The sequence below is a fragment of the Prinia subflava genome, chromosome 12, assembly GCF_021018805.1.
Source record: "Prinia subflava isolate CZ2003 ecotype Zambia chromosome 12, Cam_Psub_1.2, whole genome shotgun sequence".
In the NCBI taxonomy this organism is placed as follows: Eukaryota; Metazoa; Chordata; class Aves; order Passeriformes; family Cisticolidae; genus Prinia; species Prinia subflava.
Window position 1 is genome coordinate 7,383,943 of NC_086258.1, and position 26,435 is coordinate 7,410,377.

Sequence of the window (26,435 nt, forward strand, 5' to 3'; positions counted from 1 at the left end):
AAAACATTCCTGGTGGCTATTAAGGGCCTAACATGGGACTAGATATGGAGCTCATCCTGCAAAGCAGCTACAGAATAATAATAAATAAGTACATGGCAAGCCATTTTTTAATGTTTAATCAGCTCACAAAGCAAAGATTTTTCCCTCTTTTCACCTGGAATAGCACATCCACTCAAAGGAGGCAACCCAGAACAGCCACATAAAAATTATTCAGGGATAGTGAATCTCTGTGCTGGATGAGAAGTAAGAAAACACAGATCCCTGCAGAATTCCTGCCCCACCACCTTAAAACTAACAGTCACTGTGGACACACATTGATCTTAAGGCTGCAACTTTAAATTGAGACTTAAGATCTCCCACACATTTCCTGCATGTCCTTGGGCAGGACTTGAGTGCTGGATTTCTGAAGTTGTTCAGCACACTGTGAAGCTCTCAGAAGCTCTTCAGCCCATCTGTGAGAGGAGGATAATCATTCCCCCTCTCCCCTTCATTTCACTTGTTTATTTCAACGGTAAGATAGTCAGGAATGAGACTGCTCCTCCTTATCTTCCACATCCAGCACCTCCACACAATGGAGCCTTGATCTGGGCTGGAACGCCCGAGAGAAGCTGCGACACCAATAATTAGTGATAGGAACTGAATCCAGCAAAGCGCCCTCACTGCAGGGCTGGCTCAGCAATCCTGCAGGCAGGCACAGCGAGACCCTGCTCTAAACCCACTAAACTCAAACCAGCAGAGGAGCAGGGCAAGCAGCAAGGGAGGAGAAACCAGACAAGGGCATTTCCACTGGTGAATAATATTGCAGGGAGACAGACAGAGCTGGATATGGATGCTGTAAACGTCCCACTCAATGCCCTTGCTTTGAATGTGCTGCTTCAATCTGAGCACTTCTCAATCTGGTCCTTGGGCTGATTTTGACCTGTGGGCCCAAGGGGGTTCTGTGTTCACTGTACCAGCCACCAAGGCAGGCAGAGAGCAGAGAGTCCTCAGGAATGGGGAAATCTGGGGCTGGGGAGGAGCTGAGCGTGCACTGAGCTCAGCTTTGGTCTGATAAGTTTATCAAGCACTGCCGGCTGCTAACTGTCAGCCGGGGAAGGGAGCCTGTTAGGGAGGAGGAACAGCTCCCAGGGCAAGATAGGACAGCCCAGGCCTTATCAGAGTGCCTGAGCCAAAGAGGGAACTGGAGAGTGAACACTTTCCAACCACTTCATCTGAACAACAGACAGATTGGCAGGAAAGGGCTGTCAGCCCTTTGCCTCTGCCACCCAGGCACCCAGGGAGCCCCCATCCATGCAAATAGCCCGGGTAAGTGCAGCCTGGGAGCTGCAAACGTGAACATTGGGACCTGAGGGAGTGCATGGGGAAGGTTTTCTTAGAGCATTGCCCAGTGTGAGAGTCAGATTTGCAGCAAACAGTTCCAATTATTACTGAGGCAGCTGCTCCTGTGCAGTGCCCAGAGCAGCTTCTCCCCTGTGCTGCCTTCCCTGAGGTTTGGGAGGGGATCCACCACTTCACAGGTGCACCAGTCACTAAGGTTTGGTGTGCAGATAATTGCTCTGTCTCTGAAAAATAATAAAACCCCCTGAGTGAATGGAAGGGGGGAAATCCTGACTGTTCCCTTTGAGCTGCAAAAGCATGAGCCAGCAAATAGCCCTTCACATCTTCTCTTAGGGCAGCAATAACCAAATCAATACAGCTGAAGATCATGCCAGGGACACCTTCCTGTGTTTGGATGAGCTCTCCTGGACCTGTGCAAGTTCCCTGTGCCATGACAGGGAGGGGAATGAGAGATTCCTGCAGGGCACATCCTCTGCTTGGTTTCCCTGCTGAAGCTGGGTCATGGAGGATGAGCCAGTGTCACACCTGCAGCTTTGACACATTTCTTTAGCCTGCCAGGCCATGCTGTTAGCAGGTCACTGCTCACCCAGACCACATGGACAGCCCCCATTCTGCATCCCACCACCTTTGGTTGAGGCTGGTGTCAGGGTCCTGCCTGTATCTGGGATTTTACTGATCTGCAAGCCCTGCCTGTGCTGGGAGGATGTGCTCATCCTTGGCTCATCCTGCAGGGCTGACCCCAGCTCTCCGTGGGATCTGAGGCAGGAAATTTTCAGCAGTAGGTCAGGAGATCTCTGCTGTGACCTGGTGACTCAAAGGCTCCCTTTTTTTGATAAGAAACATATCTAGGAAAGGATTTCTCTGCTTTTAAAGCACATATCTAAACCAGGGCTGTAGTCCTGCCTTGTATGCACCTACTGCTCCCCCTGAAGAGAGGGAGCCCAGTATCTGTAGGCATCTAAAGTTACACGAGCTGAGTCACAGCCCTGTGGTTTCTGCACCACTCTCAGGCTGAGTTTCTCACAGCTGATTCTGCTCCAGCCCAGAATCTACAGTTCTCCAGGTCATGAACAACCTCTAAGCCATTTAATTCCTCTGTGCATCAAGGGCTTCTCAGCAAGCTCCAATAGCCACATTCAGCACTGGTTAACAGAATTCTGACATTCAAGGCTTCCTCATGAAGAGCAAGGGGTTTAAAAACCTGTCTCCATTGATTCTGCCTTCCTCCTGAATAATTTTAAAGCCATGGGACTTTATCTTACATCCCAGGCTCATCTATATTAAGAGCTTTAGTTGGATTTTTAGCAGTGGTCAAGTTCACTGGTTTTTTTCTCTTTATAAAGTAGAAGTTATCTCTTGTCTCAGTTGAGGAAGGGGAAGCTGGAGATGACAGAGCATTCCTGTTCCTGAAAGGGCCCCATCCTGAGAGTGTGGACATGGTGAAGCAGTGTGCCAGTCAGACATCCCTGCCTCAGCTCCTTATTTAGATCCAGCCTGCAGCAGCCTCAAGATCTGCAGGTAAGAGCAAGGCAGAATTCCTGCACATGCACAGCAATACACTGGAGTGGCATGGTGAAAAATCCAACAAAAACCCCGTAAAGCATCAAAGCAAGGCCTCCGCATTGGGATCTGCCAACCTGCATTTTTCACCTTAAAATGTTTGCCCAAAATTGAGTAGGACAGCAAGAAATGGAACTTAGGTAAGCTGGACTTGCAGTCTTGTTTGTTAACCAACTTTAACTCACCTCCTTGAAGTATTAAAGCTAAGTAGAACATCCCAAGTTAAATCTCTTTTTTAGGAAAAGTATCATGTACTATTACTAAGACTTTATTTCTGAATGATACTTGTGAGACCTGCACGAAATTAATTTTCTAATGTCTTAAAGGCAGGGCTGACAGGCCAGAAGACCTTGGGTTTCAGACTGAGCATGCATGAGGCAGCTGAGCTTTCTCACATTACCTGGAATGCAGGGAAACAGCTGGAAAGTCAGAGAGCCGTGTCCCTGTGCCACAGCCACGGTGGTGGAGAACCCAGCAAGGCTGATAATATTTTGTGTCTGAATAGCTCATAGTGCCTAAGGATTTCAAAAGGGCACAACATCCAGCAGGCAGCAGGATTTAGCCCCTAGCCTGCAAGCTCTCACAGCATCATTAATAATTTTGCAGAAGATACAACTTTGTAGTCACCAGGAACAATAATTTCTACTTTGGGGGTACCACCTCCTCATCCTCTCTCCCTCAATCCCAAAGTGCCCAGCAATCTTAGCTCAGAAAGGAATGTGAGTCAAGCCTGCAGCTGAAGGGCTGTCACCTGCAAAGCCTGAAGGCTGCTTGTGGCTGTGGTTTTATCACTGGCCACCAGCTGCCCCTACAGCTCTTGCCTCCTCCCCAATGATTCAGCAAATCTTCTTCGAGGAGAAAAACAAGCACAAAAATGAACAAATCACAATGTCAGATTACACAGATGAGCGGGGAAAAGCTGCGGCTCGAAGGAGGGAGATAAAAGTTGGTGAAGTTATTACAGGAGCCAAAGATGAAAATGGCCAATAAAGACAAGGGGTTTTTTTGAGGGGGAGCAATAACAACATGAAAAAAAAAGTGTTGTAGTTTGGATACCTAATACTGTGAAACATTGCTAAGAGTAAGAGAACACAATGTGGAAGGAAATGAAGCATATTCTACCCTCTATTATCTGGGCATTGCACAGGACTGATAGGGATTTTTACTGGTGTAGATGAGAACTGAACAGTCCATTCTGGTTTACACTGGAACAGAGTTCCCCTAAGAAAGCTATTTTCAGAAGGAGTTTCTGCTCTCTGTAACCAAGACTTCCAATAATCTGGAAGCCCCTTGCCAGGCACTTTGAATGTCACTGTTCCTGGAAAAAAGGATGCAAGTCATTAGCAGAGGGCAGTTGGAAGTAAAGTTTGAACTCCTGACAGCTTTGGCCACTGCATCATATTTTTACATCACACCCCTTTTCCATGAGCATTTTGTTTCCTGCTTTAGGTGAAACACAGGATCAGTATAACAGCTCTATAGAATAAAAATTAAAAAGAAACTCCAGCCAGACCTCAGCTGGGAGATGTAATATTTCCTCTAGTGGCATTCTACTCCACTCAGAGCCCAGACTTCCAAGAAGGCCATGAAATCTTGGGGAAAATAAGTGTTTGGAATGTATGGAGAGCTCATGCCACATTTGGGGAATCTCAGCCCAGCGAGTCCTCCAGTATCTGTGAGAGAGAAGCAGCCTTCCCCTGGATTAAACGCAACACAGAAAGTCAGCACAGAAGGAAGGGGAGCTCGGGAACTGTGGACACATGGGACGGCTAAACTCTTCCCAGAGGGAACAGGGTTTGGGGTACCTACTTACACTGCTGCTGTTCCCTAGGAAATACAGAAAGAGCTGTGGCACAACCCAGAGGCTTTCCCCTCGAGTTCAGCCGGGATGTTACTGCTGTGTAAGTCACGTAAAGAGTGCCAGAGGTGTCTCCTTTTAAAGCGTTTCCCTGTGCTGTGCTGCCCCCTGCTTTCACAGCTCCGGGAGATTCCCCTCAGGTCTGGCAATACTCAGGTGAGCTCTAGAACTCCAATGTCAGCCCACGTGAAAAGGGGAAAACTTATCACTAAGCTCAAATGTTTGAAGTGTGGCTACAGAGAAGATGAAGACTCCCTTTAGGAGGAGTCACATGGAAAAAATGAGGGGTAATGGGCACAAGTTACTCCTGGGGAGATTACGATTGGATGCTAGAGGACAATTTTGCACAGTGAGAGCAATCAGTCGTTGGAATAACCCTCCCAGGGAAGGGGTGGATTCCCCAACCCTGAACACTTCTCAGATCAGCTGCACAGGGCTGGGCTGTCTTATCTAGACCGGGCTGTTGCCAGGGGAGGTTGGATCAGGTCATCCTTGAGATCCCTTCCAAACTGGTATTCTTTGTTTCCATCAAAGTGAGCTACTGCTGCACCCTACAGGCTGAAAACAGTTCTTGTAGTATTAATCACAACTTCTAAGCCAGGTTTATAGTTTTGTGAGGGGAGGCTGGCTCCTGGGTATTTGAGGCTGATTCTGTTTCTACCCCATCCCAGAGTTCTCACAGAAGGAACATGCCCAGTTCCCACTTTGCTGGGATGAGCAGGAGGAAGAGCAGCAGCTGTAACACAGACACACAGACACACAGACACACAGACACACAGACGTGCCACCAACCCTGACTCAAAGCCCCCACAGTGGTGGGGGACACAGGGCTGAGCTGTGGCAGTGATGTCTCACGTGCTGGATCCCCATGGGGAAGGGAGAGCTCAGGAGCAGGGGGGAGATGGGCTGGAGACCTTCTCCTGCTGAAGCTGCTGCCTTGTTCTGCTTTATCCCTTTAGGGCTGGCACAGCAGAGGAGGCACAGGGAGAAACTGCCTGGCAGTGGCCACTCCAGCAAAAGTCTACTTGAGGCGAGGGGATGTGGTGATCCCAGCACACCCCACACATCCTGGGATGCAGCAAACCCGGCTTCCTGCCAGGAACCGATGCCACGTGTTCCTGTGCCTCCGCTGGCCCCGATTTGCTTTGCCAGAAGAACAAGCTGGGAGATCTCCCACAAGAAACATCTTTCATTTTCTCACTGTTGGCCTTCATCTGCGCTTTTTAAAGGAGGAAAAAAAAAGGTCTTAATGGCATTTTCCTCTTGCATTGCCCCTTGATGCAGATGTTGGGCCAAAGTTAAATGAACCCATTGGTCGCTTGGGTGAGTCCTTTCTCTTCTGGAATCTGGAGCACAAACTTCATTGTCACACGTTCCGGTGACAGCACCAAGTCTGTGTGAGCCACAGGCAGAGTGCAAACCTGATCCCTTCCCTGTTTCTTAGACAGGGATAGAGCAATTCCCAGTTTTGGAGTGAGAACCTGATTGGCCTCAGCAGTACCTGTCACTCACAAAATTCCATCTTTGTGATGAAGAAATCCCAACTAAACCACTGGATGCTGCTGTCCAGACCTGGAAGAAATTGTGCACCAATGCTGTGGATAAATGTGTGTCTGCATTTTCATAATAACTGGCTAATGAGTCCTCTAGGAAGCTCAACGAGCTCCCAAGAGAGAGGCAAGCATCCAAATGAGCTGGTAACACACCAGAGAGAAACAATAACAGAGAAGTTGCATTCCCAATTCTCTCCGAGTGTGAGAAGTATAGTCAGATCAGGATGGTGGCCACACAGAAAATAGAAAATATATCTGAGGGGGTTTGGCCTGCAGCCCACACAAGCAGCACCTGCAGGGCTCTCACACAGCCATGCCCATGAGCCACGCACTGGCCTCAGGCTACTGAAGGACAGGAGTGTGGAGGCTGCCCTGCTCCAGCTCCCAGCCAAGAGCCAAGCCTGGCCCACGGCATTGGCACACACCTGCACTCCTGGCTATATAAACACAGCCCTGCAGCTGGGACTGTCCCCTCAGGGCTGCCCTCGCCATGGCTCGCTGGCACCTCCTGGGCTTGGCCCTGTGCTCCTACCTCGGGGTAGCCTGGGCTGCCACTGTGAGTACAAAGGCTGGGATTGCACCCTGAGGCTGAAGTTTTTCTCCTTCTGCCATTTGTCTTTAGGACTGTGGGGAATTGCTGCTGCCTGGCTGCTCCAAAGGGCACCTGCAGGACACCTGCACAGGCAGAGCTCCAGTGGCACCCGGGGGCTTTGCACAAGGGACCAAAGGCCCAGATGGGGAGGGCGGGATGTGAGTGTGTGGCTGTGTGGGAAGCCAGAGTAATGAAGGACAGAGCAATGGATTTTCTCTTCTCTATGGTACCACCTGTAGCTGGGTGTGGTGCTCACCGAGGGAGGATTTGTGGAAGGTGAGAATAAGAAGCTGGGACTCTTTGGGAGCTATGTTGACATCTTCAGAGGGATTCCCTTTGCTGCTCCTCCAAAGACTCTGGAAGACCCCAAACCTCATCCTGGCTGGGATGGTAAGGTCCAACATTTGAATGTCTTCAGTTTGGGGTTTTATTCTTGCTTCTCTCTCTTTAGTACATATGGGAAATGGTACAACATATAACTCAGCCTGGTCACAGTGGCAGGGAGGGCTTTGGTGCCACTGCACTGGAATCAGGGAGGAGAGGATGGGTGAGCAGACACCTTGCAACCAGAGAATGAAGCCGATGCCCTTATCTGGTCCTCCCTCTTTCCTTTCAGGAACTCTGGAGACAAAAGAATTCAAAAAACGCTGCATGCAGGTGAAGCTGACACAGACTGATGTCCGTGGGAGCGAGGACTGTCTCTACCTGAACATCTGGGTCCCTCAAGGGAGGAGACAGGGTAGGTGCTTGGCAGGGACCTGGGATGCACTTTCCACCTGCCTTGTGTGCACAGTCTCTCTCTGCACTTCTGTTCTATAATGGGCAGGTGTTGAGCGGTGATTTTCAGGGGAAAGGTGGGAACTGTGTCACCTTCCCCCTGTTGGGAGGGTCAGTCTCTTGAGCAGAGCCAGGATTTTCCTGCAGAGCCTGAGGTCAGCTCCTGCCCAGGGCAGGTGGAGGATGCTCAGGGAGGGGCTGAGGGGAAGGAGGGCAGCACCTTGCAGCTCAGGGGGGGCTCACTCTGCTGCCGTTCCTCTCCTCCCAGTCTCGACCAAGCTGCCTGTGATGGTTTATATCTACGGCGGCGCCTTCCTGGTGGGAGGCAGCCAGGGAGCCAATTTCCTGGACAACTACCTGTACGATGGGGAGGAGATCGCCGTGCGGGGCAACGTCATCGTGGTCACCGTCAACTACCGCCTGGGGCCGCTGGGCTTCCTGAGCACCGGGGACGAAAACCTGCCAGGTACCGCAGCTGATCCCTCTCGGGGGCTGTCCCGGGTGCCCCTGCTTTGCTGTGCCCCTGCTCACTGCTGGCTGATCTCTGTCCCTCAGGGAACTACGGGCTCAAGGACCAGCACATGGCCATTGCCTGGGTGAAGAGGAACATCAAAGCTTTTGGGGGTGACCCAGACAACATCACCATCTTTGGGGAATCAGCTGGTGCTGCCAGTGTCTCCCTGCAGGTGAATTATTCTTGTTGGTTCTGAGCAGAGTGACTTTTCTGTCAGTGGGAGAGAGGAACCCCTTGGCACTCATCTGCTTTCCTCCTGCTGCCCCATTAACATCCTGCCCTGGCCAGGACAGCAATGCTCAGCCTCAGTGCTTTGTAGCTGCTCCTCCTTCTTCAGCTACATCAATCCCACCACTGCATCCATCTGTCCTTGCTTTTGGGACCTGTGGGGAAACACCCTTTACTTTCCCTGTCCCCCTCTCCTTTGCAGCATCTCACCTTCAAACTTTAACTCCCAAGTCTGTTAAACACTACAAGATCTGCAAGCTTCCCCAGTCTGGGGGTAAAAGCTGTGAGGTGATCAGTGGGGTTTGGCAGGCCATTGTCACCTCAAGAATTTGTACCCAAACCCCTCTTGTTTCTGTTTTGCCCTCCAGACACTGTCCCCAAAGAACAAGGGCCTGTTCAAGAGAGCCATCAGCCAGAGCGGTGTCGGGGTCTGCAGCTGGGCCATCCAGAGGGACCCGCTCGTCTGGGCCAAGAAGGTAACATGCACATCATGCCTGAAGGACTTTAAAACCAAAAAATGCAATTCCGTAGAGGAGGGCATGGCTAGGAATGGATTGGGCAGGAGCTGTGCCAAACAGAGCTGTGGAAAGTTATTGCTTTGGGATTAAAATAACCCACAGCTCTGCCTCTATAAGAATAACCCCTGGCTTTGGGATGAATGTGAGGATGTTTCTCTCTTCTCCTGCAGCTTGGAGAAAAGGTGGGCTGCTCCACAGACAACACCACCGTCTTGGCCAACTGCCTGCGCATCTCAGATCCCAAAGCCTTGACTCTGGCCTACCACCTGCAGCTCACCAATCTGCCCAGTAAGTGCCCCAGCCCATGGTGTGGTCCATCAGCCACCCTGGCTGCCCAAGCTCTTGGCTGGAGCAATTGGCAGGAGTGTTGAAGCAGTGCTTGTGCCCTTCAGGGAAGGGACATTAATGAGAGCTCTTGCAGTCACCGTTCTGTAGGGAGATGCACGTTGCACCAGATAAACACTGCCCACCTCAGCTTCCTCTCAGAACGTGCCAGACCACACCTGTGTGTTTCCTCACCTCCTAACAGACTCCACTCCTGTCTCCTGCAGTGCCCCTGGTGCACACCCTCGCCCTCGCTCCCGTGGTTGATGGGGATTTCCTCCCAGACAAGCCAGAGAATCTCTTTGCCAACGCTGCCGACATCGACTACGTGGCCGGCGTCAACGACATGGACGGGCACATCTTTGCCGGCGTGGATTTACCGGCCATCAACCGCCCGCTGGTGAAAGTCACCGCGTGAGTGACACACGCCCCTGGAACCCTCAGCAGGAGACAGCTGCTCTTTAATGCAGCTCCCAAGCCCCAGGCAGTTAGACTGGAGTGGACAAGGCATGGCCAACAAAACAGGACGTCACTCCAAGCCTGGGTGCCCAGGCGTTTTGTTGCCAAGTCCAGAGCCTTCAAGAGAAAGGACCAAGCCAGCTCCCTGTCCTACCTGAAGCTGCTGGTCAGGAATTAATTAATATCACTTGTCTTTTCAGTGACCAGGTCTATGATTTGATCAAAGGCCTGACCGTGGACAGGGGCGAGGCTGGAGCCAATGCCACCTTCAACATCTACACACAGAGCTGGGGTGACAAACCCAAGCAGGAGGAGGTGAAGAGGACAGTGGTGGACCTGATCACTGACTACATCTTCCTGATTCCCACACAGCGGGCACTGGACCTGCACATGCAGAATGCCAAGTGAGCAGCTCAGCCCTGGGGATGTTGCAGATGGAGGAGGGTTAGGGTGGGAATTAGAAATGGAAGTTAAAAATGACCTCAGGGTGTTTTCTCCTGAAACCACCCCTTGTGCGTTCATGCATGTGTACACCTTCCAAGGCCGAATCTCTGGTCCTGATGGTATTTGGAGTGTTGGTTTGAATTTGCAGCCCTTTTTCTGCTTTCTCCTTGCTCAGCCAGTCTCTTATTTCCCAGGAGTGGCAGGACCTACAGCTATTTGTTCTCCCAGCCGTCCCGCATGCCCGTGTACCCCAGCTGGGTTGGGGCAGACCATGCTGATGACCTGCAGTACGTGTTTGGGAAGCCTTTTGCCACCCCCCTGGGCTACCGGCCCAAGCACAGGACTGTCTCCAAGGCCATGATTGCTTACTGGACCAATTTTGCCAGGACCGGGTGAGTCATCTGTGGTTTGATGCAGCATTCCAGGCTGCTGCTTTTGCCCAGTAACTTTCCAGGTTCATTTGCAGAAGTGCTCTGTCTTTGTGCTGTGAGCAGGGCTCTGTCTCACAGGGCTGGAGTTTGCCCTGGATTCCCCTCATCTGTAGCACACTTGGGGAGGGCAGAGGCTTTTTCATGACTTATGGTCTCTGGTTCCACTTGATGAGGTTTACTCCTGAATCCTGGTGTTCAGGCAGGACATAAGTCTCTGTGTAGAGCCAGGGATGATGCCAGTGGGGATGGAGGGAAGAGACTGCAGGTCGTCAACTCACTCCTAGCAGGCAGAATTCCTACTATTTGTCCCACTTTCAGATTCTTTCATCTCACTTAAAGCCTCCCTTGAGCAGACAGGGTTCCTGCCAAAACCCTCAAACCTGAGCCTCTGTGTCTCCTTTTCCCCCAGTAATCCCAACAAAGGGCATTCGGATGTGCCCGTTTCCTGGCCAGCCTACACCAACAAGGCCAGGTACTACCTGGACATCAACAACAAGATGAACAAGAACTCTGTGAAGCAGGACCTGAGATCCCGCTTTGTGACCTTCTGGAACTCGGTCTATCTGAAGCTGCCCCAGGTTGCCAACATCTCCCAGTCGGAGTTACTGTTCTGAACTCTTTGAAGATAGTTCAATAAAAGCTTGCTTATAACTGAGTGACTTTGGTTCTCATTTTGTTTGCCATGGCAAGATTTGCTTGCCAATGTTAAGGTCAGGCAGGAAAGGACATCCATTGTGGGGACAGTGTGTGTTCCCCTGGCTGTGACACCCCGATGTCCCAGGGAAGCTGCTGCCAGCTGGGGTCCAGTCTCTCCCTGTTCAGCCAGCTGTGGGCCCTGGGGTTGTTTTCCCTCACTGCCCCTGTGAGCCCACGCAGGACAGCCCCAATCCTGACCTGTCCTCTGGATTTCCCTGTGTTACCATCAAGGTTCCTGCTACTGCCAACCAGATCCTAGAGTGCAACAGTTGTGACAGGTGAATGCAAACCAGTCCTGAGCTGTTGTTTATCATGCACTGACATTGCTCAGGAACTGAGCAGAATGGGGCAGAATAAATCCACGGGGGAAGTGATTCACGCTGGTTTTATGGAGAGGCTGGGCTGGGTTGGGCTGAGGAGCTGCAGCTCTGAGCAGGGCAGGACAAGGAGCACAACTTTCCCCAAACCTTGTCCACCACATGTCCCCATCCACACACCATACACTGGACCTGGCCTGTCCAGGCCCTGGTACCCTGTGGGGAGAGCAGGGGGGTTCAGCCGTGCTGGAGCTGCCCCACAGACCTGGCTGGTGTGGAGAACCCAGGGCTGCTGTGGGGCACTGGGGCCATGCTGTGGATACTGGGAGGAGAGCACGGGGAGTCACAGAGGGTGGGACCCTGGTGTGTGTGTTGAGGTTATCCAGGCAGGACTGGAGGATGGGGAGCCCACCCCTGGGGAGAGCCAGGGCCAGGGAGCCCCTGCAGTAGAACCCTCCTCCTGCCTGCTTGCAGATGGCTGGAGCCAAGGGCAGGGTTTGCAAGAATCGATGCCGTGTGTTCCTGTGCGCTCCTGGCCCCTACTGGTTTTGCCAGAAGAACAAGCTGGGAGATCTCCCACAAGAAACATCTTTCATTTTCTCACTGTTGACCTTCACTGGCACTTTTTAAAGCAAAAGAAAATTCCAGATTGAGTTGGTACGTGCAATTCCCTCTTGCTTTGCCCCTGTCCCACTGAGTATCAGCTCCAGGAGAGCAAATGCAGAGGGAGAAGCCTTGTCACCACATTTCATACAGATCAGTCCCAAGTGCTGGAGGGTTTTCTGCCAGCCAGGGCAGAGCTCCTCTCTCACTGTACAATTGCATGTAGCTTTGAATAGATTTTTTTTAAATTTTCTTTCTTCAATGATGCCATGAGAGTCTTCTATGGTACCAGTGTGTCATCAAGGGAGGTTGGGCCACAGTTAAAGCAACCCATTGCTCATCAGCATTGATTTCCCTTTTTAGAAATCTGGAACACAAACTCCATTTTTGCATGTTCCTATGAAGACTCTCATTTCACCATAAAATGCACATGGATCCTTTCCTTCTTTGCTAATCTTATCAACAGATGTTCTATCAGCTCCGTGATTAAATGTGGAAAGGTACTGCACACTGACAGATGAGTTTTCTGTTAGAGATAAATATCAAAGCTATTGTTTGTATCTCTGCATTCCCCTCTCCTCTGACAAACACAACAAGCAGTGAAGATGACAAAGGGCAGCTCATGAGCCTGCAGAGATATGAGGAGGAGGGAAACTTCAAGCCTTCTGATAGAAGTGGCAATGAAATGGTGACAGACACTCTGGACTATATGTGAACTCGAAGAGCAATTTGGCTGCTGTTGGATGGAATCAGCTTTAAGGCTTGCTGTCATTTTGAATCTTTTACATTCCCCAGTGTGTTATGAGTGCAAAGCTTCTCACAGGCTGCTGATAATAAGCTCTACTGCATAGCTTAATGATTTCAGCCACCTGTGCTTGGATGAGGCTTCTCAAGACTCCATTGCATTGAATTTCTCCGGACCTTTCTTGGACTGAGCAATTTCCTTTGGTTTGGCCTGCAGCCCACACAAGCAGCACCTGCAGGGCTCTCACACAGCCATGCCCATGAGCCACGCACTGGCCTCAGACTACTGAAGGACAGGAGTGTGGAGGCTGCTCTGCTCCAGCTCCCAGCCAAGAGCCAAGCCCGGCCCACGGCATTGGCACACACCTGCACTCCTGGCTATATAAACACAGCCCTGCAGCTGGGACTGTCCCCTCAGGGCTGCTCTCGCCATGGCTCGCTGGCACCTCCTGGGCTTGGCCCTGTGCTCCTACCTCGGGGTAGCCTGGGCTGCCACTGTGAGTACAAAGGCTGGGTTTGCACCCTGAGGCTCAGATGCACCAGGGCACAGATGGGAGGGTGGGATGTGAGTGTGTGGCTGTGTGGGAAGCCAGAGTAATGAAGGACAGAGCAATGGATTTTCTCTTCTCCATGGTACCACCTGTAGCTGGGTGTGGTGCTCACCGAGGGAGGATTTGTGGAAGGCGAGAATAAGAAACTCGGAGTGTTTGGGAGCTACGTCGACATCTTCAGAGGGATTCCCTTTGCTGCCCCTCCAAAGAGACTGGAAGACCCTCAACCTCATCCTGGCTGGGATGGTAAGACCCAATTTTTAAATGCCTTTGGTTTCAAGTTTTATTCTTTCTTCTCTCTCTTTTAATCTGTTTTTCTCAAGCTAAATATTTTGTTCCCTGCTTTCATCTACTAAGCGAGGCCAAGAAAAAGCTCTCTGTCTCCTGAAGGGTCTGACAGTCTGTGTCTAAAAGTTCCCAAGAAACTCAAGCAACCCGGGGAAGTAACAGAACTGAAGCAGGGCACCTGCACCTGCCCTCCCCATGCCTTAGGTGTCCAGTGTTGGTCCATAAGGGAAAATCTCCCAGTCTGTCACTCCCTCAGACTGGTCACAGTGGCAGGGAAGGCTTTGGTGCCACTGCACTGGAATCAGGGAGGAAAGGATTGGTGAGCAGACACCTTGCAACCAGAGAATGGAGCCGATGCCTTTATCTGGTCCTCCTGCTTTGCTTTCAGGAACTTTGAAGACAAAAGAATTCAAAAAACGCTGCATGCAGGTGAAGCTGACACAGACTGATGTCCGTGGCAGCGAGGACTGTCTCTACCTGAACATCTGGGTCCCTCAAGGGAGGAGACAGGGTAGGTGCTTGGCAGGGATGTGGGATGGACTTTCCCACCTGCCTTGTGTGCACAGAGTGCGCTGGAGCCTCTCTCAGCAGTTCTGTTCCATAATGGGCAGGAGCTGAGAAGTGATTTTCAGGGGAAAGGTGGGAACTGTGTCACCTTCCCCCTGTTGGGAGGGTCAGCCTCTTGAGCAGAGCCAGGATTTTCCTGCAGAGCCTGAGGTCAGCTCCTGCCCAGGGCAGGTGGAGGATGCTCAGGGAGGGGCTGAGGGGAAGGAGGGCAGCACCTTGCAGCTCAGGGGGGGCTCACTCTGCTGCCGTTCCTCTCCTCCCAGTCTCGACCAAGCTGCCTGTGATGGTTTATATCTACGGCGGCGCCTTCCTGGTGGGAGGCAGCCAGGGAGCCAATTTCCTGGACAACTACCTGTACGATGGGGAGGAGATCGCCGTGCGGGGCAACGTCATCGTGGTGACCGTCAACTACCGCCTGGGGCCGCTGGGCTTCCTGAGCACCGGGGACGAAAACCTGCCAGGTACCGCAGCTGATCCCTCTCGGGGGCGGTCCCGGGTGCCCCTGCTTTGCTGTGCCCCTGCTTTGCTGTGCCCCTGCTCACTGCTGGGCGATCTCTGACCCTCAGGGAACTACGGGCTCAAGGACCAGCACATGGCCATTGCCTGGGTGAAGAGGAACATCAGGGCCTTTGGGGGTGATCCAGACAACATCACCATCTTTGGGGAATCTGCTGGTGCCGTCAGTGTCTCCCTGCAGGTGAATCATCCTTGTTGGTTCTGAGCAGAACCCCTTCTCTATCAATGGGAGAGAGGAACCCCTTGGCCCCTGCAGGTGAATTATCCTTGTTGGTTCTGACCAGAACCTCTTTTCTGTCAGTGGGAGAGAGGAACCCCTTGGCACTCATCTGCTTTCCTTCCCCCCTGCTGCCCCATTAACGTCCTGCCCAGGCCAGGACAGGAATGCTCAGCCTCAGTGCTTTGTAGCTGATCCTCCTTCTTCAACTTCATCAATCCCACCACTGCATCCATGTGTCCTGTGAAGAAACACCCTTTACTTTCCATGTCCCCCCTCTCTGCTCATCTTCTCAAAATCTCACTTTTTAACTTTCTCTCCTGAGACTGCTGAACACCACAAGACCTGGCAGCTTCCCTGGGACAGGTGCAGAACACTCAAGGCCATTCACCTGGTTTGGCAGGCCATGGCCTCCTCAAGAGTTTGTACCCAAACCCCTCTTGTTTCTGTTTTGCCCCCCAGACACTGTCCCCAAAGAACAAGGGCCTGTTCAAGAGAGCCATCAGCCAGAGCGGTGTCGGGGTCTGCAGCTGGGCCATCCAGAGGGACCCGCTCGTCTGGGCCAAGAAGGTAACCTGGCTGAAGGACTACAAAAAGTACAAAAGCAATTCCCTAGAGGAGGGCATGGCTAGGAAGGGATTGGGCAGGAGCTGTGCCAAACAGAGCTGTGGAAAGTTACTGCTTTGGGATTAAAATAACCCACACCTCCAACTGCGTAAAAACCCCTCCTGGCTTTGGAGGTAATGTGAGGATGTTTCTCTCTCTCTTCTCCTGCAGCTTGGAGAAAAGGTGGGCTGTTCCACAGACAACACCACCGTCTTGGCCAACTGCCTGCGCAACTCAGATCCCAAGGACTTGACTCTGGCCTACCACCTGCAGCTCACCAACCTGCCCAGTAAGTGCCCCAGCCCATGGTGTGGTCCATCAGCCACCCTGGCTGCCCAAGCTCTTGGCTGGAGCAATTGGCAGGAGTGTTGAAGCAGTGCTTGAGCCCTTCAGGGAAGGGACATTAATGAGAGCTCTTGCAGTCACCGTTCTGTAGGCAGATGCACGTTGCACCAGATAAACACTGCCCACTATGCAATGGCCACAGTGGCAGAGGGATTATCCAATGGCCCTGCCTTGGCCTCGGAGCAACTGTATGGGCATCCTGTTCTGTGAAAGCAGCGAGAGCAGTCCCTGAAAACTGCTTGTAAACAAACGAAAAGACCACATCCCTGCTATTTCTATTTGTGTCGCTGGGTGGAGTGTAGGAACACTGCTGGTTTTGTGCCTGTGGGGATTCCTTTCTCAAGAAGATTCTCCTGGTGCTCCTGGTCACAAACCAACGTGTTTAGCCTTGGTCAGAACAGAGAGTGGCCAAAACCCTGCTGAGCAATTGCACACTCCGGGGCTGGCTGTCCTGACAATCAGACAGCATGGCCAAGTGGGATGAGAAGTTCAGCTCTTTCCTGTCCTTGGCTGGGCTTTTTGGGCAGGTATTTGCAGATGATTTGTGAATGTTACCATGTGGGTTTGGCTGGTGGATCTCTTGCCCTTCTCCTTCAGCCATACTCATGAGGTTTACCCCGCATCAGGGTGACCTCCTGCCCATATTGAAGTCACTACTCAAGCTGTCATTCACCTCAGCCTGTTCTTTCCTGAGCTCTTTTTGAGTCATGGGATGTGCCAGGCCACACCTGTGTGTTTCCTCACCTCCTAACAGACTCCACTCCTGTCTCCTGCAGTGCCCCTGGTGCACACCCTCGCCCTCGCTCCTGTGGTTGATGGGGATTTCCTCCCAGACAAGCCAGAGAATCTCTTTGCCAACGCTGCCGACATCGACTACGTGGCCGGGGTCAACGACATGGACGGGCACATCTTTGCTGGCGTGGATTTACCGGCCATCAACCGCCCGCTGGTGAAAGTCACCGCGTGAGTGACACACGCCCCTGGAACCCTCAGCAGGAGACAGCTGCTCTTTAATGCAGCTCCCAAGCCCCAGGCAGTTAGACTGGAGTGGACAAGGCATGGCCAACAAAACAGGATGTCACTCCAAGCCTGGGTGCTCAGGCCTTTTGTTCCTGAGTCCAGAGGCTTCAAGAGAAAGGATCAAGGAAGATCTCTGCTCTACCTGAAGTTTCTGGTCAGTAATTAATTTATATCACTTGTCTTTTCAGCGACCAGGTCTATGATTTGATCAAAGGCCTGACCGTGGACAGGGGCGAGGCTGGAGCCAACGCCACCTTCAACATCTACACACAGAGCTGGGGTGACAAACCCAAGCAGGAGGAGGTGAAGAGGACAGTGGTGGACCTGATCACTGACTACATCTTCCTGATTCCCACACAGCGGGCACTGGACCTGCACATGCAGAATGCCAAGTGAGCAATTCAACCCTGGCAGGAGCCCAAAGCCAACCTGAGGGGCTGAGGAGTGGGTTAAGAGGGCTCTGGTGTCCCTTCACAGCTGCTCAACCAGTCTCTTTTATTTCCCAGGAGTGGCAAGACCTACAGCTATTTGTTCTCCCAGCCGTCCCGCATGCCCGTGTACCCCAGCTGGGTTGGGGCAGACCACACTGATGATCTGCAGTACGTGTTTGGGAAGCCTTTTGCCACCCCCCTGGGCTACCGGCCCAAGCACAGGACTGTCTCCAAGTACATGATTGCTTACTGGACCAATTTTGCCAGGACCGGGTGAGTGATTCCTGTTCCACATTTGGGGTTTGATGCAGCCCTTCAGGCTGCTGGTTTTGTCCAGTAAAATTTAAGGATCATTCCCAAAATCAGGGCGTTCACTGTCTGTATTTCTTATTCCTGAATCTTGATGTTCCCACAGAAGTTAAATCCTTATGTGAAGCTGACATGATGCCAGTGGGATGGAGGGAGGAGACTGCGGGTCACCAACTCACTCCTAGCAGGCAGAATTCCTATTTTTTGTCCCACTTTCAGATTCTCTCTTTCCTCTCCCTTCAAATCTCACTCGAGCAGACAGGGTTCCTGCTAAAATCCTCAAACCTGAGCCTCTGTGTCTCCTTTTCCCCCAGTAATCCCAACAAAGGGCATTCGGATGTGCCCGTTTCCTGGCCAGCCTACACCAACAAGGCCAGGTACTACCTGGACATCAACAACAAGATGAACAAGAACTCTGTGAAGCAGGACCTGAGATCCCGCTTTGTGACCTTCTGGAACTCGGTCTATCTGAAGCTGCCCCAGGTTGCCAACATCTCCCAGTCGGAGTTACTGTTCTGAAGCTAAGAAAAAACCCAGCTTTTAGAGATAATTAAAGGCTTGCTTGTAACTGAGTGGCTCTGTTTCTCTGTGTGTTGCTTTGACAGAGTTTTCTTGCTCATGTCAAGGTCAGGCAGGATGGAACATCCTGTGGGCAGTGTGTGTTCCCGGGGCTGTGACTGTCAGTCCTGGCAAGGTATCCTTGCAGCAAAATTACATTCTCACCCTCACCTTCCCATCCTTCATCTGCCACCTTTTGTGGCATTAAACATTGCTGAGATGAAGGCTGAAGTTCTTAGGAAGCAAAAGCTTGTTTCAGTGAGAATTCACACCAGATTCCTTGCACGAGCAGAGAAACGGGCGGGTGCATGCAAACATTTGCTCAGCTGAGGGCTGTTTTCCTTCATTGTCCAAGCAGGACAGGGACAAAATAACACACGGGCGAGGTGATTCTGCATCTGTTGATGGTCACAAGCTGGGCTGAGGAGCCCCAGGTCGGAGAAGGACAGGCCGAGCTCAGGCCGAGCTCCGGCCGCCCTCAGGCCGGGCCCGGAACCGTCGTGCGGCGGAACCTTCGCGCCGCAGCTCGCGGGGCGGCGCCGGGAGGGGCCGGCGGGGCAGCGATGGCGGCGCGGCAGCGCGGCCCGCGGGGCTCGGCCGTGCTGGAGCTGCCCCGCGCCCCGCGCCTGGTCAGCGTGGAGTACCCGGGGCTCGTCAGGGACGTCGGGGCCATGCTGCGGACGCTGGGAGGAGAGCAGGGCGTGTCGCGGGTGAGGGGGCCCGGGGGGTGTGGGGCTGGGCAGAGGGTGAGACCGGCCTTGGGTAAGGGGATGGGGGCGGGAGGGGCCGGGGTGAGCCCCCACATGGGGCCCTCTGTGTGAGTCCAGCATGTCCCCACGCAGGGCCCATGTGTGGTTTGGGGGTGATGCCGCTTCCCTGCTGTCCCCGAGCAGGGATTCAGGCGGTGTCCGGTAAAATCTTGGAATGGTTTGGGTTGAAAGGGACCATAAAGTTCATTCAATTCCACCCTCTTGCCACGGGCACCTTCCACTGGCCTTGGACACTTCCAGGGATGCAGCAGCCACAGCTTCTCTGGACAACCAGTGCCAGGGCCTCCCCACCCTCACAGGGGAGAATCCCTTCCTCATATTTCGTATATATATTTATTTCTTCCTGATGCCCAGGGTGGGAGCACACCGCCAGATGTGCTGCAGGTGTTGGTGGGGCAGGAATGCTTCCCCTGAGGCTGTGTGAGGGGCACAGCCCGTGGCAGCGTGTGGGGCTGGGGGCTGGCACAGCAGAGCAGGGCTGGGATGCTGACAGGGGCTGTGCCCCCCTTGCTGACAGATCTACGCCGACCCTGCCAAGAGGCTGGAGCTGTATTTCCGCCCCAAGGACCCCTACTGCCACCCCGTGTGTGCCAACCGCTTCCCCACCTCCACCATGCTGCTCAGGGTCAGGAGGAGCTCCAGGAGGAGGCAGCAGTTGGATGCTGAGGAGCAAACCCAGCCAGAGGTCCAGTATGAGATGGAGATTCTTGGGATCGTCACCACTGTTTACAAATTTCAAGGTAACCCTTGGGGTTGTGTGCACGTGGCTTAGGGAGGAGTGTGTCTGATGGGAAAGGGAAGTGTTTCCCCCTAAACAGTTGGGGGCTGGAAGGAAAATCAAGTGTCCTGTTGTTACATCCTTCCCTGCTGGATAAACCTTTGCATAAAATTGTCAGACTCCTGCTCCTGGAAAGCTGAGTGTGAGAAACATTGTTGAATTCACTACAGACCTCACAATGTTTTAACTTTTGTTTCTTACAGGAATGTCTGACTTCCAGTACCTGGCAATGCACTCTGGCCCTGATGGCAAACAGACCTCCATGTATGACAAAGTCCTGATGCTCAAACCAGAGAAGGAGGAGTTTTTCAACAGGGAATTGCCTCTTTACATCCCACCACCCATTTTCTCACGCCTGGACACTCCTGTGGACTATTTTTATCGCCCAGATATACAGCACAGGTCAGTGCCTTTTCTCATGATACATCTTTCATGTATTTTGCCCTTTTAATTTGCTTGTGCTGTTTTATCCTCTTGATTTGGCACAACAGAGGCAAAAAAACGCCAGAAACTGTCTGGCAGTGACAACCTCAGCAAAATTCCACTTGAGGATTTGCCAGGTGAGGTGAAGATGCCTCTGCCAGCTCACCTCACACAGTATGGGGTGCAGGACACAGCTCCAGCCTGCTTCCAGAGGGCTGGAGCCAAGGGCAGGGTTTCCAAGGATTGCTGCCATGTGTTCCTGGCCCTGCTTTGCTTTGCCAGAAGAACAATCTGGGAGATCTCCCACAAGAAACATCTTTCATTTTCTCACTGTTGGCCTTCGCTGGCACTTTTTAAAGCAAAAGAAAATTCCAGATTGAACCTGCAGTTCCCTCTTGCTTTTCTCCTGCCCCAATGAGTATCTGCAGTAGCTCCAGGAGAGCAAATGCAGAGGGAAAAGCCTTTCCACCACATTTCATACAGATCAGTTCCAGGCGCTGGAGGGTTTTCTGCCAGCCAGGGCAGAGCTTCTCTGTCAGTGTGCAAATGGATGTAGTTTGGAAGCTTTGGGATTTATTTAAATTTAAATTTTCTTTCATCAGTGGCGCCATGGGAATCTTTTAGGGTACCAGTGTGTGATAAGGGGAGGTTGGGCCAAAGTCAAACCACCCCACTGCTCACCCAGCTGAGTCCCTTTTGTCTTTCCCTGATCCTTAGGGAGGGCTACAACAATCCCCAGGTGTCTGGTGAGAACCTGATCGGGCTCAGCAGGGCACGGCGCCCACACAATGCCATCTTTGTCAACTTTGATGATGAGGAAATCCCAACTAAACCCCTGGATGCCGCTGTGCAGAACTGGAAGAAAGTGTGCACCAATCCTGTGGATAAAAAGGTGGAGGAAGAGCTGAGAAAGGTGTGTGCCTTACTCCTGGTCTGAGCGCTGTCCTGCAGCAAGCTGGGGAGGAAAAAGTACTTTTTTTCCCAGAAATTCTTGGTGATTTTAAGTGACTGATACAAGTGAGTAGATGCTGCTGACACTGCTGTGTTCATTTCAGTTCTGCAAGTCAGGCTTTGAATCTGTGGCCAGCTCTAAGCCCCTTTGTGTGCCACGAGTTCTCACATCACCACCCAATAGCTCCTACTGAGGGCCAGAGGCCCTGATGTGGATCTGAGTCCACTTGGAAGGCTGCTGTGCCTTTGCTGAGCCCTTCCCAGCGTTGTGAGGTTGTTTGTTGTTATTTCAGCTCTTTGAGGAGCGTCCCGTGTGGTCTCGGAACGCGGTGAAAGCCAACATCAGCGTCCACCCAGACAAGCTGAAGGTGCTGCTGCCATACTTGGCCTATTACATGGTGAGTGCTGCATCTGTGTGCCTCTGCCTGCTCCTTTACCACGTCTGAGGTCCTGCCACTGATACCTGAGCTTAGCTTAATGTAAAGAGACAGAAAGAAGGAAATGCTTTGGAACCAAAGTTAATCCAAGGAGGATTCAGTGACTCTTTGCTCTGTAGGTTCTAATCACCTCTGCAGGTCAGGCAGACACTGCAAGGGACTGTTCACCTGGCAGTGGTAGCAGAATTTTTCCACACAAACACTTGGCTGTGACCTTGGTTTGTAAAAGCACACAAATATTTGGGCTTTGATGCTTTGATTGCCAAGTTTCAGTGTATAAATAGTGGCATGGCAAGTGAGCAAAGAGTTGGTAAAACAAATACCTTTGGACAATGAGGGAAAATATTAGAACTTTCCAAGGACCTCTGTATTGAAGAAAAGTGCAACACTGTAGTGCCTTTTTTGTAACCTTCTTCCCTCCTGTGTTTGTGCAGTTAACAGGTCCTTGGAGAAGCCTATGGGTTAGGTTTGGGTATGACCCCAGGAAACACCCTGAAGCAAAGATTTATCAAGTGCTGGACTTCCGAATTCGCTGTGGAATGAAATATGGTAAAAGGGCCCAACCCACAGAGCTGCTCTCTCTGCTTTCTGGTTAATCCTGGTAGTATTTTTCTTTTTATGTGTTTTTCAAACTCTTTTGCCATATTTCTTCTCTGATGAACGTGTCACCTTTTGAGCTCCTTGCTTACTGTAGTTCTTTCTAAAACTCCTGTAATACTTTCTTTCATAGTATGCAATAGGTCTTTCCTCATCTGGCATTGTAAACTCTGATTTTCCCCTCCACGTGTTCCAAGCCCAAGTGAGTGTAGCAGAGCATCCTCCTCCTCACTCAGGAGAGGCACCAAGCAGGAATTCTGATGCTCACATAGCAGCTTTTCCTCAAGGACCTCAGCATTTCCTGCGGGATGCTGGGTTTCAGGCCTTGGATGTGGTGTTCCCTGCTCTGATTTTGCAAAGGACAAGTTGAGGAAAAGGAGTTTCTGATGCCATCTAATGAGTCCGTGCCAGAGCTGGCATCCACTCACTGACATCAGATCACATCTCCAAGCTGAAGGGTTTCTGCCCACCCTGCTAAAGCCAGCACATCCCAAAGACCAGCCTGCCCTTCCCACAACAGTCCAGCCCTCGTGTTCCCAAGCTGGGGCTATTCTGCTTGCCCTCAGTTCATGACTGGATTTTGCTTTTCACCCCTAGGTTATGCTGCTACTGACATGCCTGTGAAAGCAAAGCGCAGCACGTACAACTACAGCCTGCCCATCACTGTCAAGAAACAAGGTATGCTGGGCCAGGGGGGCTGCCTGCCTCTTCTGCCTCTCTGCTTGCCCCATCCTAGTCACAGGAGGTGAAGGGTCTCCTCCTGTTCTAGCTGAGCCAAACTGGAGCTTGTTTTCTGGTTATAATATTGCTGCTGTTAAGCCAGAGAAAAATCTGCTGGGAGGTGTTGTGGGAGTCTGGCTGAGCCTCAGTATCTGTAGCAGGCAGGAAGGAGTTCTGCAAGCCACACTGGGAATTCAGAATTCACTGAGGTGCAGAGGATGGGAGAGTTCTCGTTTCTTTGTCAAAGGAGAGTAGAAAAGGTTAAAATTATGAACAAATGGACTCTGGAAAAAGCTGCCCAAGTCAGCACCTTTCCTGGGACTGTCCAGTAACATCTCTGAAGAATGAACAAAGCACATGCTCTGCTGCTGGTTGGTCTGGTCTTGTTGAATCAACAGAGAAGTGACAGTCCAATATGAAAGATGTCCCTAATTAGGGACATGTCCCTAATTAGATGTCCCTTTGTTTTCCTTTCAGGAAGTCACACAGTCAGTGTCCACGACCTGAAACAGGGGCTGGGTTCAGCTGGTGCATCTGGGGCAAAAAAGCCCCCCTCCAGCAGGTATAAGCTGAAGGTAAGCATGACTTTTTATACCAAAATTTTGAAATATCTCAGTGAAATAGGGATGTTTGCTGGTTTATCAGTCTTCAAAGGATCAGCTGTGAGTGTGTTCGTGTGCTCAGGTTTGCCTGGGAAGCTCCTACTTGGATGTGGCACTATGGAACATCACCTGAGTGTATTTTATTACATGCTGCAAGGTGGTATTGGTGTTTTCCACCCTGATCTTAGATGCGAGGAGCATTTTGCTTCAATTGATAAAACTGGAATTTCATGGGCAGTGAAGTGCAAAAAAATCACCATGCCTTTGTCAGGTCATGCTGCAAAATCCAACAGGGTGGAATAAATAAATGAGTCTTACTTTTCCTTTTTGCTGGAGTGAAGCCCCTGTTGCATTGCAAGGCAGTGACAGGCTGCAGACTGAGCTGCAGGTTGGGGAGGTGAAGTGTTTTCTCTTCACAGCAGTGCTGGTGTGAGTGTGGCTGCAGGGACATTTTGGGGCATTCCTCATTCAGCTTTATTTTGTTCCACGTACAGATCTATGCCTTAAAACTTGTTTCTCTTGGAAGTACCCTGTTCTTGAATCAGCCCATTGGAAGTACTTTCAGTTATGTCAGAGCTGTTGTGTTACACCATGAGATGCACATGAATCCTTTCCTTCTTTCCTCCTCTTAGGAATCCGTCTACATTTTCCGAGAAGGAGCCTTACCCCCTTACCGACAGATGTTCTATCAGCTCTGTGACTTAAATGTGGACAGGTACTGCACTCTGACAGCTGAGTCTTAGAGACAGATTTCAAAGCCTGTTGTTTATACCCTGTCCATTCAGCCCCCTCCCTCTGAGCACAAACATCAGAGGTGTTACTTACCCAAGAAAAACAGAACAGTCTTTTCACACATAAACTTCCTTTCCCATCTGACAATTACCTGGTTAACAACTGTGCTGTTCCAGCTCAGTGAAGTGGAAGTAAATGAATGTATCTCATTAGAAACTCACATCTGAGTGCAGAAGATGAACATTTCCTCCCCTTTTGCTGCTCTTTAGCCTGCAGAAGATCATCCATCGCAACGACGGCGCGGAGTCGGAGTGCACGGAGCGGGACGGGTGGTGCCTTGCCAAGACAAGTGATGACCTGAGGGACAGCATGTCCCTGATGATAAAACAGATCATCAGATCCACCAGACCTGGTAAGGATGCTTTGAACATGAGGATGTTGGAGTTGGCACTGAGGCAGAAGCGTTGCTGCATCCTCTGTGTGTTCTTTGGGATGTAGCTCACTCCAGTGTGGGAGCTGGGGCTGGGAATGGGGGTTGGCATTAGGGATGGCTGGGAGTTAAAGTTTGCTATTTATTCTTCCCAGCATCAGCCCTTCAGCTTTTAAATGTCTTTTGCACGGTGTTAATTAAGATCCTAATTCTGACTGATGTATCTGTTGGTGGCATTTGACTTTTAATTGATATTATTGATTGACCAAGAAGCGAAGAAATTATTTCTTCCTGATGCTGGGCCAAAGCAATAATATCCCAGTGAACTGGATCAGAATGAGGCAGGGGAGGAGGCACAGCACTGCAGCTCTGCTGCTGTTCTGCTCTCCTTCCTGGAGTGTGGAGACAGATTGCTCTGGGCTTGATCAGATTCTATTGAGTGTCTTAGCTGGGGCCCTGAGGCTGCTGCCTTCCTCTCACATGTTCTGTGAACTCAACTGCAAATGCCCCCAGGTTGCACTGAGAGAGGCATCACTGTCTTTCTTTCTTCCCAATTTAAGCTCTTTTCTCAAATACAACAAGCAGTGAAGATGGCAAAGAACAGCTGGCATATGAGTCTGGAGAGGATGAGGATGATGAAGAGGAGGAGGAAGAAGACTTCAAGCCTTCTGATGGGAGTGAAAATGAAATGGAGACAGAAATTCTGGACTATGTGTGAACTCTGAGCAGTGTGGCTGCTGTGGACAGAACTGTCTGTGCTCTTGCTCCTCGAGAGCCAAGGGTTCAGCATCAGGGTCTGGCAAAGCAGAGCTTGGTGATGTTCTCTGTGCACTGAGTGCTGCTGGGCAGCATTCTGCATGTTTGGGAGCCTCTGCCTGCATTTTCAGAATTGCTGGCTGAGAAACCCTCCAGCAAGCTCAGCAAGCTCCCAGGAGCCAGCCCAGCATCCAAAACAGCTGGTAACACCCCAGACTGTGAGTGAAGCTGCATTCCCAAATCTCACCGCGTGTGGGAGTACACCCTCCACAGGCTGGGGGACATGTGGAGAATATCAAAGGTGCCTGAGGAGATGCTGGGAGAAGCAGCCCAGTGCTCCTGGAGCCCCTAAGGCAGGTCCTGCCCTTCTGCTTGTCCAGAGGGAATGAAATATTGGTGCCAGGCTTTCAGCCCTGAGCCTCGCTGGGCATCTTGGAAATAAAGCCAGCAGGAAAACTACACTTTCTGTCAGTGAATAATTCCCTTCCTGGGATGTAGCGTTTGTTGTCCTCGTTACCTGATGGACTGCTCTGGTCTGTTTGGACTTCCCCAGCTCCCAGTTAGCAAGGACTGAAGGCAGCTGGCAGAGGTGTGGAGCTTCAGGTGCACAGGAGCTGACCTCTGCCAGCTGCATTCTTCCCACCAAAAGAAAGTCCCAAAACATAAAGAGCTACTTTGGGATACTGTGCATTCCCCAGTGTGTTCAGAGCACACCTGAAAGGCAAGTTTCCTTTTTTATAAGGGGTAGGACGTCCTCTTCTCCACTGAGGAGGCCCTACAGACTGTTACAGTTGCTTTTTAAGCCATTACTTGTAGCAAAAGTAATAAAACCAACAAATTATAAGGGGAAAAGGGAACAGTTTCAGTTCACAGGT

At 51.4% G+C, this 26,435-nt stretch overlaps 3 protein-coding genes across 6 annotated transcripts; all 3 read left to right on the plus strand.

Moving 5' to 3' along the window:
* Nucleotides 1-1,025: 1,025 nt before the first annotated feature.
* On the plus strand, nucleotides 1,026-11,235 carry LOC134557104 (bile salt-activated lipase-like). 4 transcript variants are annotated; one of them, XM_063409762.1, is made up of 13 exons: nucleotides 1,028-1,305; nucleotides 5,716-6,079; nucleotides 6,201-6,363; nucleotides 7,141-7,291; nucleotides 7,518-7,640; nucleotides 7,947-8,144; nucleotides 8,234-8,364; nucleotides 8,789-8,896; nucleotides 9,109-9,226; nucleotides 9,490-9,676; nucleotides 9,922-10,125; nucleotides 10,360-10,557; nucleotides 11,006-11,235. In XM_063409762.1, the coding sequence occupies exons 3-13, from the start codon at nucleotides 6,286-6,288 to the stop codon at nucleotides 11,208-11,210; spliced, it is 1,701 nt and encodes a 566-aa protein (XP_063265832.1). In that variant the 5' UTR covers nucleotides 1,028-1,305; nucleotides 5,716-6,079; nucleotides 6,201-6,285; the 3' UTR covers nucleotides 11,211-11,235. The 4 variants fall into 4 exon arrangements, with proteins under 4 accessions (XP_063265833.1, XP_063265832.1, XP_063265834.1 ...); XM_063409763.1 differs by having other exon boundaries at nucleotides 1,026-1,305; nucleotides 5,716-6,865; XM_063409764.1 differs by lacking the exons at nucleotides 5,716-6,079; nucleotides 6,201-6,363.
* Nucleotides 11,236-13,380: 2,145 nt separating this feature from the next.
* LOC134557106 (bile salt-activated lipase-like) lies at nucleotides 13,381-18,369 on the plus strand. The gene is made up of 11 exons (XM_063409765.1): nucleotides 13,381-13,453; nucleotides 13,603-13,753; nucleotides 14,184-14,306; nucleotides 14,626-14,823; nucleotides 14,929-15,059; nucleotides 15,558-15,665; nucleotides 15,873-15,990; nucleotides 16,823-17,009; nucleotides 17,255-17,458; nucleotides 17,573-17,770; nucleotides 18,121-18,369. Exons 1-11 carry the CDS (start codon nucleotides 13,388-13,390, stop codon nucleotides 18,323-18,325), a joined length of 1,689 nt encoding a protein of 562 aa, XP_063265835.1. The 5' UTR covers nucleotides 13,381-13,387; the 3' UTR covers nucleotides 18,326-18,369.
* Nucleotides 18,370-18,898: 529 nt separating this feature from the next.
* On the plus strand, nucleotides 18,899-26,019 carry GTF3C5 (general transcription factor IIIC subunit 5). The gene is made up of 11 exons (XM_063408920.1): nucleotides 18,899-19,074; nucleotides 19,652-19,874; nucleotides 20,116-20,314; nucleotides 21,053-21,248; nucleotides 21,580-21,684; nucleotides 22,158-22,272; nucleotides 22,918-22,998; nucleotides 23,518-23,615; nucleotides 24,275-24,357; nucleotides 24,644-24,786; nucleotides 25,365-26,019. Exons 1-11 carry the CDS (start codon nucleotides 18,928-18,930, stop codon nucleotides 25,520-25,522), a joined length of 1,548 nt encoding a protein of 515 aa, XP_063264990.1. The 5' UTR covers nucleotides 18,899-18,927; the 3' UTR covers nucleotides 25,523-26,019.
* The last annotated feature ends 416 nt before the right edge of the window (nucleotides 26,020-26,435 follow it).

Excerpts from the sequence above, each read along its gene's own strand:
- LOC134557104 (XM_063409761.1), top strand. The coding sequence starts at position 4,659 with ATGGGACGGCTAAACTCTTCCCAGAGGGAACAGGGTTTGGGGTACCTA. Across the intron at positions 4,800-7,140 it reads AGCCGGGATGTTACTGCTGT|CTGGGTGTGGTGCTCACCGA; the intron begins GTAAGTCACGTA and ends TACCACCTGTAG. Across the intron at positions 8,145-8,233 it reads CGGGGACGAAAACCTGCCAG|GGAACTACGGGCTCAAGGAC; the intron begins GTACCGCAGCTG and ends TCTGTCCCTCAG.
- LOC134557106 (XM_063409765.1), top strand. The coding sequence starts at position 13,388 with ATGGCTCGCTGGCACCTCCTGGGCTTGGCCCTGTGCTCCTACCTCGGG. Across the intron at positions 14,307-14,625 it reads CCCTCAAGGGAGGAGACAGG|TCTCGACCAAGCTGCCTGTG; the intron begins GTAGGTGCTTGG and ends CTCTCCTCCCAG. Across the intron at positions 15,991-16,822 it reads GCAGCTCACCAACCTGCCCA|TGCCCCTGGTGCACACCCTC; the intron begins GTAAGTGCCCCA and ends TGTCTCCTGCAG.
- GTF3C5 (XM_063408920.1), top strand. The coding sequence starts at position 18,928 with ATGGCGGCGCGGCAGCGCGGCCCGCGGGGCTCGGCCGTGCTGGAGCTG. Across the intron at positions 22,273-22,917 it reads TCGCTGTGGAATGAAATATG|GTTATGCTGCTACTGACATG; the intron begins GTAAAAGGGCCC and ends TTTCACCCCTAG. Across the intron at positions 23,616-24,274 it reads CCAGCAGGTATAAGCTGAAG|GAATCCGTCTACATTTTCCG; the intron begins GTAAGCATGACT and ends TCCTCCTCTTAG.